This window comes from Botrytis fragariae (genome assembly GCF_013461495.1).
Source record: "Botrytis fragariae strain BVB16 chromosome Unknown tig00000001, whole genome shotgun sequence".
Classification (NCBI taxonomy): Eukaryota; Fungi; Ascomycota; class Leotiomycetes; order Helotiales; family Sclerotiniaceae; genus Botrytis; species Botrytis fragariae.
Genome location: NW_023500987.1, coordinates 2,386,627 through 2,397,574, shown reverse-complemented (window position 1 = coordinate 2,397,574; position 10,948 = coordinate 2,386,627). Strand labels below are relative to the sequence as shown.

Here is a 10,948-nt window from a genome sequence, read left to right as displayed (position 1 = left end):
GCCAAGGAACAATGCTTTCCATACAATGCCTACTATTCCTACCCGGACTGAAGCTCCTACACTCTTCGCCCCGAGGAGGGAAAAACACAAAGAGCTTCCATGAGAGAATGTAGGTATTTCCTAAATCTACACTAATCGTCAACACATTATCACACCACTTATCTTGGGAAACTATTCACAAATTTCACCTCGTCGACGCATTACCTACCTACCTAGATCACATTCATGCCAATTAATCATCGCTGTTATTAAATCAATTCATTCTCCACATGCTCATGTTAAGGAAATATCAATTGCAGCATTTCTTTGACTCTTCTGTTCATGACGTTCGCCAATGAGAAAAAGAACGCGGTTAGGAAGCAACATCCATATCTTCATGGAAACTTCGCACCTATTCATCGCACACAACCTTTGACACCTTGTATCTATACTGGTGTGATACCAAAGGAACTGGCCGGCGGTGAATATGTACGCAATGGAGGAAACCCAGTGACAAATGAAGATTTGGGTAGGGATGCACACTGGTTCGATGGTGATGGAATGCTCAGTGGTGTAGCATTTCGAAGAGCGGAAGATGGTAGTGCACATCCGTATTTCGTCAATCAATATATCCTCACCGATACATATCTCTCGAGCATCTCAACGCCATCCCTCCGTTTGCCTATTCTTCCGAGCATAGCTACGCTCGTTAATCCCGCCTCAACTCTTCTCACGATCATTCTGCGAATATTCCGGACTATTTTCCTTGTCATCCTCTCCAACCTACCTGGATCTGCAAAGGCAATCAAAAAGATCAGCGTAGCAAATACCAGTGTACTATACCATGATGGTAGAGCCTTGGCGGCATGCGAGAGTGGACCACCGATGCGTATTTCCTTACCAGGCTTAGAGACTGTCGGCTGGTACGATGGTGTTCGAGCAGAAGGAGAGCCGATTACAGACACAAAATCCGGCGAAGTCTTTGGTGGAAGTGGACTCATTGGTTTCATGAAGGAGTGGACAACAGCACATCCTAGAATCGATCCTATCACGAACGAACTTATACTTTTCCATTCTACATTTATTGCACCTTTTGTACATTATTCTATTATACCCAGTACACATCATAATAATTCTCCTAATAAGCTCCCACGACTCGTCAACGCAACTGTCCCAGGAGTCAAATCCGCAAAGATGATGCATGATTTTGGTGTCTCCCTTAGTCATACCATAATCATGGATCTCCCTCTTTCACTTGATCCCATGAATCTTGCCCGTAACGAACCTGTGGTCTCATATGACCCATCCGGAATTTCCAGGTTTGGTGTTTTCCCAAGATGGAAGCCTGAGCATATTCGATGGTTTGAAACGAATGCCTGCTGCATCTTTCATACTGCTAATAGCTGGGACGACACTATCACCAATACATCTACCAAAAGCGAAGAAACAATATCAGTTAACATGCTAGCCTGCCGGTTGACAAGTGCTTCACTAGTCTTTAGCGCAGGTGATGTTGCAGCTCCTATTCCGAAAGACAACCCATTGACTGCCCCAATCGAAGAAGAACAATGTCGATTATACTATTATCGATTTCCACTCACCGACTTGGAGAATAGTATAAGCCATCAATTTGCTCTCTCATCGATACCGTTCGAATTTCCTTCAATACGCGAATCTTTATCCATGACTGAAGCTCAGTATGTTTACGGCTGCTCAGTATCGGATGGCACATTTGGAGCTGCTCTTGGCCGTGCTGTCAAGATTGATTCACTCGTCAAAGTAGATGTCCTCGCGTTAATCGCTCGTGGAAAAGAGACGAATCAAACCCCCATCACGGGTTGTGTTGATATACGAACGGTCACTGAAATTCTTGCTTCGAACGATCCAAATGATCCCATTAAAATCTTTAAACTGCCACAAGGTTTCTACGCCCAAGAGTCAAGATTTGTACCACGAGAAAATGGCAAGACAGAAGATGACGGCTGGTTACTTTCTTATGTCTTCGATGAAGCTCAACTTGATGAGCATAATTTTGCAGGCTCTCAAGCAAAAAGTGAACTCTGGGTTATCGATGCGAGGGATATGAAAACTGTTGTATGTAAAATACACCTTCCACAACGAGTTCCGTATGGATTACATGGAGCTTGGTTCAGTGAGAAGGAAATTGAGAATCAACGACCGATAGAAACTATTCGACATCTCCCCTTGAATAAGAAAAACGTCAGCTATGAGAGCATATGTACGCATTCATGGATGTCGATACGGATGTGGCTCTTGGAGAAGATTGGATGATGATTATGATGGTTCACGATGAATTCATTCTGTATTAATGCTTTATATACCCTTGAATGTCAATCTAAATGGCGTCTGATTGATGATCTTTTTGTTGAATCAAAATCTGCCAAGATATTCTCTTGGATGGAAGTAAATAATAGTGTTCAAACCACAATATATCCATGCGTGTTTTCGACCAACACAATTAATTACCTGTGTAGACTCAAATGCTTCATCCCATTAACTTATAAATCTAGATTCATCGATACTTAACATGAAACGTGATGTTTCCAAGGTGGATCCTCGGAAATTTATGCTGCTTTTAAATGTCCGAGAAGTATGATGAAAATCTGGGATGAAAATTGTAGTGAAGTTGAGAGGGAGGTGGAAAAGCGGCGGGGGAGTGTTTCGGGGAGGATGTCACTGCGGTTCTTGGGTGAAGTGTGGGTGGATAGGGTGAGGGAGGAGGAAGGTAGGTAGGGGAGCACGGGGAGGTAAGGGGAGTAGAGGAAGGGGAGTAGAGAATGGAAGGGGAGGAGAGGGGAGGCAAGCGGGGATTTGATTTAGTTTAGGTTTGTTTATGCGTTTGGTTGAGTTGGATGGTTGGATGGTGAGAATGTAGGGAGGGGAGGTAGATTGTGTAGTGTATAGTGTATAGTGTATAGTGTGAGAAGTGTAGTTGCCTACTAGGTAGGTGGAGGATCTGAGGATGGATGTTGGATGTTGGATGTTGGGTGGATGGAGAGGGGTTATTTGGTTCTTCGTGGAGTATCTAAAGTGGGAGATGATTAGGTGCCTAGGTAGGGCATAGAAGATGAAGATGAAGATCTTTTCTTATTCCTCTATTCCTCTATTTAAAATGAATTGAATTGAATTAAGCTTATTTTATGGTTTGGAATTTGGGATTAGATAATTCATATTCAATCTCTGACCTACTTGTTTTGTTGTGTACCTACCTACTCATATAAAATGAGCTTTTCTCCTATTAATAATCGAATGATTGTAAACTACAACTTCACAGACTGACTTGTTGTTTTTATCTATCCTTGCCCGTAATAATCTCTTTTACGAAGAAATGACATTCTTATTACAGAGTACCATAAACACAATACGAGCTTGTTGGTTTTTAACCTTCGTGTCCGTTTCATCTGAAATGCATCAAATTTCCCCACACTCACCACTGCGGTCTAGTTCCTCGTTCCTTTTCCAGGGGCTGTTCGCCTTATCCGCTCGGGAAATCAAAATATATTAATGAATTAATTCATTTGGAAACATCACGGAACATTTGTCCACTTGTTTGCTTGCTTGCATGGTGTGATAATCTTAGTAGATCACGGCAGGCATTGATGGGATGGATGGGGCCCAGCGGTAATTGGCTTGGGGGTGTTCGTTCAATCTTCAAATAAAGATGGAATATAATCGCTTTCATTCGTGATGTGAACACTTCCTTTCTGCATCAACCTACCTTCTTTTCTTGTCTATTCTAGATCTTTTTTTCCTGGAGAACGAAGTTCTTCGTCGTCGGTCTTTACTACAAACATCTATATACACGCAATTATGCGTTCCACACTCTTTTATTCCGTGCTTGCCAGTGGCATCACTTCTGCTCTTGGAGATGCGAGCATTTCCACTTTCCCCAACTCTCTCGCTTTAGCTGCGAACTTCGATCCCATCAAGTCGGCCTACTGGACAGGTCTTCCTCATCATCGTCGCACTCCCTTCTCCGTTTCGCCAGATGGAAACTCGGCCTATCTTGCCTACCTCGATAGTACCTATGCAAAAGTATACGTGCAACAAGTTTCCCTCACCGATTTCAGCGCCGTCGGCGAGGCCGTTGCGATTACCGCTTATGAAGCTACCGGGTTGGTGGCGCAAAATGATGGGTTTGCCTTGATGGCAACAGTGAATGCGACGGGTACTACTGATCTTCCTACGGATGGATCACCTATCGTTTCGATCATCAGATATACCAATGGTACGAAGACGTGGGAAACGGCGTTGAATGGTCCAGGAGTTCATCCATCGGATATGTTGACTTCGACTCCGGATGCTAATGGTGATCTTGTTTATTCCGCTACTGCTGGTCTTTATGCTGGATACTTCGTCGTGGAGGGTATGTATTTTATTCTTCCCCCTTTTGATGAGCTGCAAGTTTAACAGATATTCACAGCCTATACTACCGATTATGCTGGTCATTTCGGTGATTCCATCCAATATGTCAATGACGATGGTGTTCTCCAAACTATCTCCGGTGCAAGCAGCAGTTTCGGTTGCTCCCACAACACCGGTATTGGTATCGAAGCTGCAGATGCCGCTCCCTTCGCCAGTGTCTGCGCTGAAGATCAAGGCGACATTTGGTTGAACACCGAAACGCAATACATGTCCGGTCAAAAGATCGCCAACGAGAACACCACCAATGGTGTTAGTGGTGAACCCATGGGCGGTATGTCCGGATCCTACTCTAACTTGGCCTCGATCCCTGGCTCCGATGGATATATCTTCGCATGGCAATCACGCGGTGCGCTCGATCTTACCCTCAACGATTGGTTGGGAACCGGATATACTCAAAGCTCACCTAGATGGCTCAACCACAACGTCGCCATTTCCGTCATGACAGATAAGAAAACCCTCGCCGCAGCCGAAGCCTCTTCTACCGTGGGCGCCGCAGAAGGCGACACTCAAGTCACCTGGATCACCTATTCCTCCACCGACGATCACCAAAACGTCCACATCGCCGCCGTCAACTCCCAATACTCCATCGTCACCTACGAAACCCTCACTTCCCCAGACTGTCAACCAGTCCCCATGGGTTGCTCAGGTACATACGCAGGTACCTCTTTCCAAGTCATCGACAACACGGGCGCCAAGGTTGGATCTGCCGTCGTCTCCACCGAAGCCTTTGTCAGTGGTGATATCGTCACTATCGGGACCGATAAGGTTTGCTGGCCTTATGTCGATATGACATGGGATTTGAGCACGGAAAAAAGTAGCGGAACCCCAGTTTCGAAAATGTCTTTCGCTTGTGCTAGTTTGAGCGGTAACTCGACTACCACTGCTTCTTCTTCTACTGCTTCGGTAGTTGCTAGCTCCGCTGCTGCTACTGTCGCCGCTAGCTCTATCTCTAGCTCAGCCGCCGCGGTCGTAGCGTCTACTTCCTCCGCAAACGTCGCTATCGTTTCCTCCCCCGCCTCATCCTCCATCGCATCTCCATCCATCGCACTCTCCGCCTCCTCAGCAGCCGGTCTCGAAATCTCTAGCTCAGCTCCAGCTTCAGCGTCTGCTTCCCTCATCGCACCAGTTTCCTCGACAGCAGCGATCTCTTCCCCCGTCCCTGCGAGCACAACTCTCGCAACTAAAACGAGAAGCAAGCACACTAAATCTGCGTATACGGAAGTAGCTACTTCGTCGGTGGTTTCGTCTGCTGCGTCGGCTTCTACTGCGAGTGGAGAGTCCGCCGGGGAGGTGAGTGGTGTTGTTTGGGTTGATGCGGATGAGTGTGATGGTGAGGAAGAGTATTAGATGAGTGAGGAGGATGTGAGGAGGATGGTGGTTGGATAGGGAGTGGGAAGATAAAGTTGAAGACGAAGATGAAGCGAGGGAAAGAAGGAAGAAAGGAAGGGCTAGGGTGGAAATTTATGTTTACATTCTTGTATATATACTACTTGATTGCGATGGGAAATATGCTTAGGTATATATACTATATCTATATCTATGTGTATGTGTATGTGTATGTGTATGTGTATGTGTGTGTGAATCCGCTTTGCATGATATGAATCTTTCCTGTGCGTATTTCATCTTTTATAATGTGATGTAGTGTAATCTAATCTAATGTAATATGCACATAAACTCATCTCTAATGAAATCTCATGTCCTGAAAAAATCTATATTCTCATTCCGAGTTTCTTATGATATGGAGAGAGGGTTAGAGTTCAGTAGGGTAGAATTGAGTAGAGTAGAATGGGAATTCAGTGTTGTTGTTTTTTGTTTCTCTGGAGATGAGTGGATGTTCTGGGGGGAGAGAGAGGGATGAGGATGGAGACAGAGGAAAATAAAATGTAGAGGGTAGATGGAGATTGTGTATACATCTAGAAATTCGGAAGCTGAGATGGAGCAAGAAAAGGTTTGTTCGGGGGTGATTGATTCAATTTGATCATTAGGATAGTGTCTTGAGGAGAGGATGTATTATTTATATGGTTCTCCTGATCTGGGTATTACATATCTATATATCTATGTATGCATGAACATGGCTGCTTCTTCAACTTGTCATTCTCTGACCTCTTTCTGCCGTTGGATCAAAAGTGGCGAGTCATATGTCGTTTCTGAATAAGGAGATAAATGGCGTTGGGAGTGTGCATTTGTGTGTATGAATATAAAACTCACACGATACCAGTATTCCATACAACTTAAACCCGTGCAGCAATTGGCATCTAAACAGCAAGAAACTTCTCTCAAGAGTATGGAATGTAGAAATCGTAAGATGACTCTTCTTACAGTATATCTTCTAGGTATTTATCTATTGCATCATCGTATTGATAATTCGATATAACCTCCTTCAAGAAGATATACTATGAATGAGAAATTCTAATCACTAGAAGTAGAATTTCTCATACTGTTGGATAATCGAATGAAGCGAATTTGTATTATCATGGTTGGTTGTCCTTGGATATGTATATACTATCATATTAAGAGCCCTCTCAAAATTGAAAAGTAGATTGTAGTATCAAGAATGGCAATTTACATTTGTATCCCAGTAAACACCCCCCTTCTCGTGAATACAAATGATCAAGAGGAAGAAAAGAATGCTTTACCTACCACCCACCACCATCTCTGCGACTTCCCACAAATACCTACCCTACCCAAAATAAACACCACACCAGCATCCTCCCAGCCATGCGCATGAAAGAAAAGATCATTCCAAATCCTCCTCCTGCGTCCTAGCACAGTCCCCCTCCTCACCTCCTCACCTCTCCACTCCACCGCCGCGCCTTCCGCCCGAATCCACAAACCGAGGATATCCATCCATATCTATGAAACGAACGAGGACGCCATGATCCTATCCTATCCTCTAGCTTCGTAGCTAGTCTCTTTTTTAGGGAGGCGGTGGAGATTGCCGTTCGATGCGAAGGATTAGTATACTATTGAATACCTAGGTAGAGTATATGATTTATTATTGTCATGTGTCACATGCACAACATTTGGTAACGAGATTGATTAGTTTGATGTTGGAGAATTTTAGAGAGTTGTGTATGTATGTACCGAAGCTTGGGTATGTGCCGTGTGTAGGTAGGTAGGTAATTTATGGATGTATGTATGATGTGTAGATCTTAGCTAAGATTTTAAGTCCGAAAATGTGCGCGATTCATTGGTATTTGAAGGGTCAGGTCAGTTTTATGTTTTGTAGAAAAGAATGGTAGGTCTTGATTTGATTTGATTTGATTTCATTTCATTGGAGAGTGGAAATTAATGATATCAATAAATTCCTACATAGATACCTATCATAAACATACCTCCCTATACCCATTTCCCCAATCTCACTTCACACACAAACACAAAAGAGTAAACGAATCCTCCTCTCCTCCTTTCCCCAACACCACAATCACAACCTCAGCAACCCCCCAAATCCAAACCTCAAACCTTATGAAATGGCCACGTAGTACTCCGTGCATGCATATTCCCATCCCATGTTTAGATCCGACCAGACTGGCGGGCTCTTCATACAGCAAGTAACATAATATCTGCAAAGGTACTCTACATAGGCATATCAACTTCCTGATTCAGAGACACAGGCAGGTGTTATTATCGATATTACTGTGGAGTAGAGTGGTATTGGGCTGCCGAGAGCTGAGATGCGATGGGAAATTTTACAGGCTTTCTCCAGAGCCAAGGATAGGTACTTGGGGGTTATTGGTCGAGATATTCCTGGGTTTGGAAGATAATAAGGGTTCTATGGCTCCTGAATTCTTTGGATTCTTGGAATTCTATCTCGGTGTAGATGAATATCGATGAGATATCACATGATCGATCATCCACGTGTTAGTAACAAACGCTGCCGTGCGAATAAACTTCTTAAGTTGTTGCTGTAAACATACCTAGGTATCTAGGTAGTTCACACGGAAATGGTTCACATCCTACCAGATTAAAAACTTGGAATGTCACCACCCCCTATAAAATCTGGAGACATGTCCGGATGAAAAAGCAAAAGCAAAACGAAAAAAGCGGAAAAGTATCCCGAGGATCCAAACTATTCCTTTTTCGATACCGAGATTTTCGTGCTTCTAATTGTCACTTCATGCCATGCACATTCTTAACGATTAGTGTTAGTAGTATACGGAGGTATTTATCTTTGTTCTTTATCTTCTCCTCTTCTCCTCTTGCTTCATTCCAGAAAAACATGATATCGTATCGTATCCTACTTCGAGAATTCGGTACTTGAAGATTCTTTGTTTCAAATCCCAAAATGCCATCATATCTTCACACTCCTTGAAACCTTTTTTCCGTTGATCCGCAAACGTTCTATTCTTCACAAATAGACACTAGGTATATACGTCAAAGCGTTGACAAACATTATACCTGGGCATGAGAGTGCTGGCTTACTTTAAGGTTTTGAAAAAAGAAAAGGTATTTGTGTAACGTTTTTATGTCTTGAAAAATGTTCATCGCGTGAACTTGTCCAACTAACTTTCGAAGCTGTAAATGCTTGGTGTACCTAGGTATAAGCTTTTCTTTCGTATTGGCGCGGTAAAGGTAAGCTAGTCTGCACTCCGTACATACTGCAGTACTAGCTCTGTAACCCCTTGACTCCAATTCGATGCTTGTTACCAGGGTATTTGCATTTCTGCCATGGGGTGTAAGCATACGTTGAAATTCGCTATTCGATGAAATGGGGTGCATACTGGAAGACGAACCTCCGTTGCACTCGCTTCGGTCCATTCGACCCTTTCACAATTAAAATCATTAGAAGAGTCGGGAATCCTCCACACGAGTTGGCTGGGATGAGGTTGGAATCGCGATTATATGCATGTTTTAGATGTGAGTCAGTCAGCTTTCTGTTTTTTTTTCGGTGTGCAACTCCCGTGTTTCTTTCTCTGTTCTTCGGTGATCCTACGCACGAATGGGTGTACCTTTCCGGGAATCCACCCACTAGTTTTGTTGAATAGATTGAATACTATCATGTTCAACCGATGCAAGTAAGTAGAGAAAAGCAAAAGGAAAGCCTAATGTATAGTCCTCGTGTAAGTAACATTGCTCCAAACTTATGGTGGTTCTAGACTTGAGAATTAGCATTTTTATGAGACTTTTCTGTCCGTCCCATAAGGCTTCTATGATTGGCGCTTATAATTCCTCCTAAAGGCAAACATCCGGTATGGCATAATCAGGGGTTGGTATAAACCCTACCCCGTACACAGTCAACCTGGAGATAAAAGCACCCGTCAGCTCGGCGACAAACCATCCTAGCTTTCAACAAAATAACAACGTTTGACCGTAATACGGTATCCAGGGCAGTATCCGGGGTGTGGACTCAAAATCAATACTTGCAACCGAGTCAGCTACCATCAAAACGTTGAGCTTCTCCCGAGTTTGATGGATCGTAAATGGTTTTGTAATCGTTTACTCCGTACATCCCGTGACAGTTGCCATTCGATTCCCCAGTTTCTCCTCATCATACCCACTCGATCAACACAGACCAATTTTGATGATTGGAAATGTGAAAATTTAAACTCTATAAATCCTAGCACAAATGATATCTGATATCACAAGGTTTTCGGATAAAATGGTTAAAGAAGGGGCGTGTGATTCTTGGTGTAGCTCGATGCCCCTTTGAGTTTAGTTTCTCTCCCGAATGAACTTTGATCGTCATACCATGACTTTTTGGAACAATAATGGAAATGTCCCCTCGAAATATGGACACTATGGAAACTATGGATACCTCCGCAGTAACCACACTTCTCAACCATACGATGTAGAATTTGATATAATGCTCACTAATGAATGGTCTTTGTCAAGCCAATTACAAATCTTCAAACAATAAACTATGGCGATTTCTCTTGTGGCTGCCACTGCAGTATCATTGCAGAATACTAGTATAACTCGATGTACAGAGTAAACAGGCTGATCTGAGAGGTGAATGGGAAGATTGCAGGTTGTAGGTTGTAGATTACAAACGATCCCCTTTTGGCTACTTCCCTTGGGCTACTTCCCCTTGGCTACTTCCCCTTGGCTACTTCCCCTTGGCTACTTCCCTTTGGCTACTTAGCTTCGGGAAGGACAGATATCACGGTCAGGAGTTTCACCCAGGGATTCCAACAAAATGATACAGGGGAAAAGGGACTCGATATCAGACAGAACATGTTAATCACGACCACCTCTTCGGTATCAAGGACCAACGGATGAGGCGAATCTGGAGACTAAAGCATCCCCATACTCCGTAAACAATGGCGAGACAAATCTAACAAGACCAACAACCAACAAAAATCAAAAATCCCATTTCATTTCCCCACAAATGGACATTTTTCAATTTAGGATTCATCGTAAATCCGACTCAAGCTAGGATAATCGGCAGGGGACCAATATGCAAAGAGATTTCTTGTGGATGACGAGGTCAAGGATTAAAACGATACTCCATTCGGCATGTCGTGTGTCGATGGGACAATCATTACGAAGTTCTGTTTTTCTATTGGAGACGCAACAAAGACGA

The 10,948-nt window shown here is 43.5% G+C and overlaps 3 protein-coding genes across 3 annotated transcripts; 2 read left to right on the top strand and 1 right to left on the bottom strand.

Annotated features, from left to right (window-relative positions):
- Nucleotides 1–321: 321 nt before the first annotated feature.
- Nucleotides 322–2,271, top strand: Bfra_000733 (putative carotenoid oxygenase protein; the record flags this gene model as incomplete). The annotated part of the gene is made up of 1 exon (XM_037331177.1): nt 322–2,271. The coding sequence occupies one exon, from the start codon at nt 322–324 to the stop codon at nt 2,269–2,271; it is 1,950 nt and encodes a 649-aa protein (XP_037197510.1).
- A 1,539-nt stretch (nt 2,272–3,810) lies between these two features.
- Bfra_000732 (uncharacterized protein) lies at nt 3,811–5,772 on the top strand (the record flags this gene model as incomplete). The annotated part of the gene is made up of 2 exons (XM_037331176.1): nt 3,811–4,366; nt 4,424–5,772. 2 exons carry the CDS (start codon nt 3,811–3,813, stop codon nt 5,770–5,772), a joined length of 1,905 nt encoding a protein of 634 aa, XP_037197509.1.
- A 4,210-nt stretch (nt 5,773–9,982) lies between these two features.
- On the bottom strand, nt 9,983–10,208 carry Bfra_000731 (uncharacterized protein; the record flags this gene model as incomplete). The annotated part of the gene is given in 2 exon segments (XM_037331175.1): nt 9,983–10,161; nt 10,181–10,208. 2 exon segments carry the CDS (start codon nt 10,206–10,208, stop codon nt 9,983–9,985), a joined length of 207 nt encoding a protein of 68 aa, XP_037197508.1.
- Nucleotides 10,209–10,948: the final 740 nt, after the last annotated feature.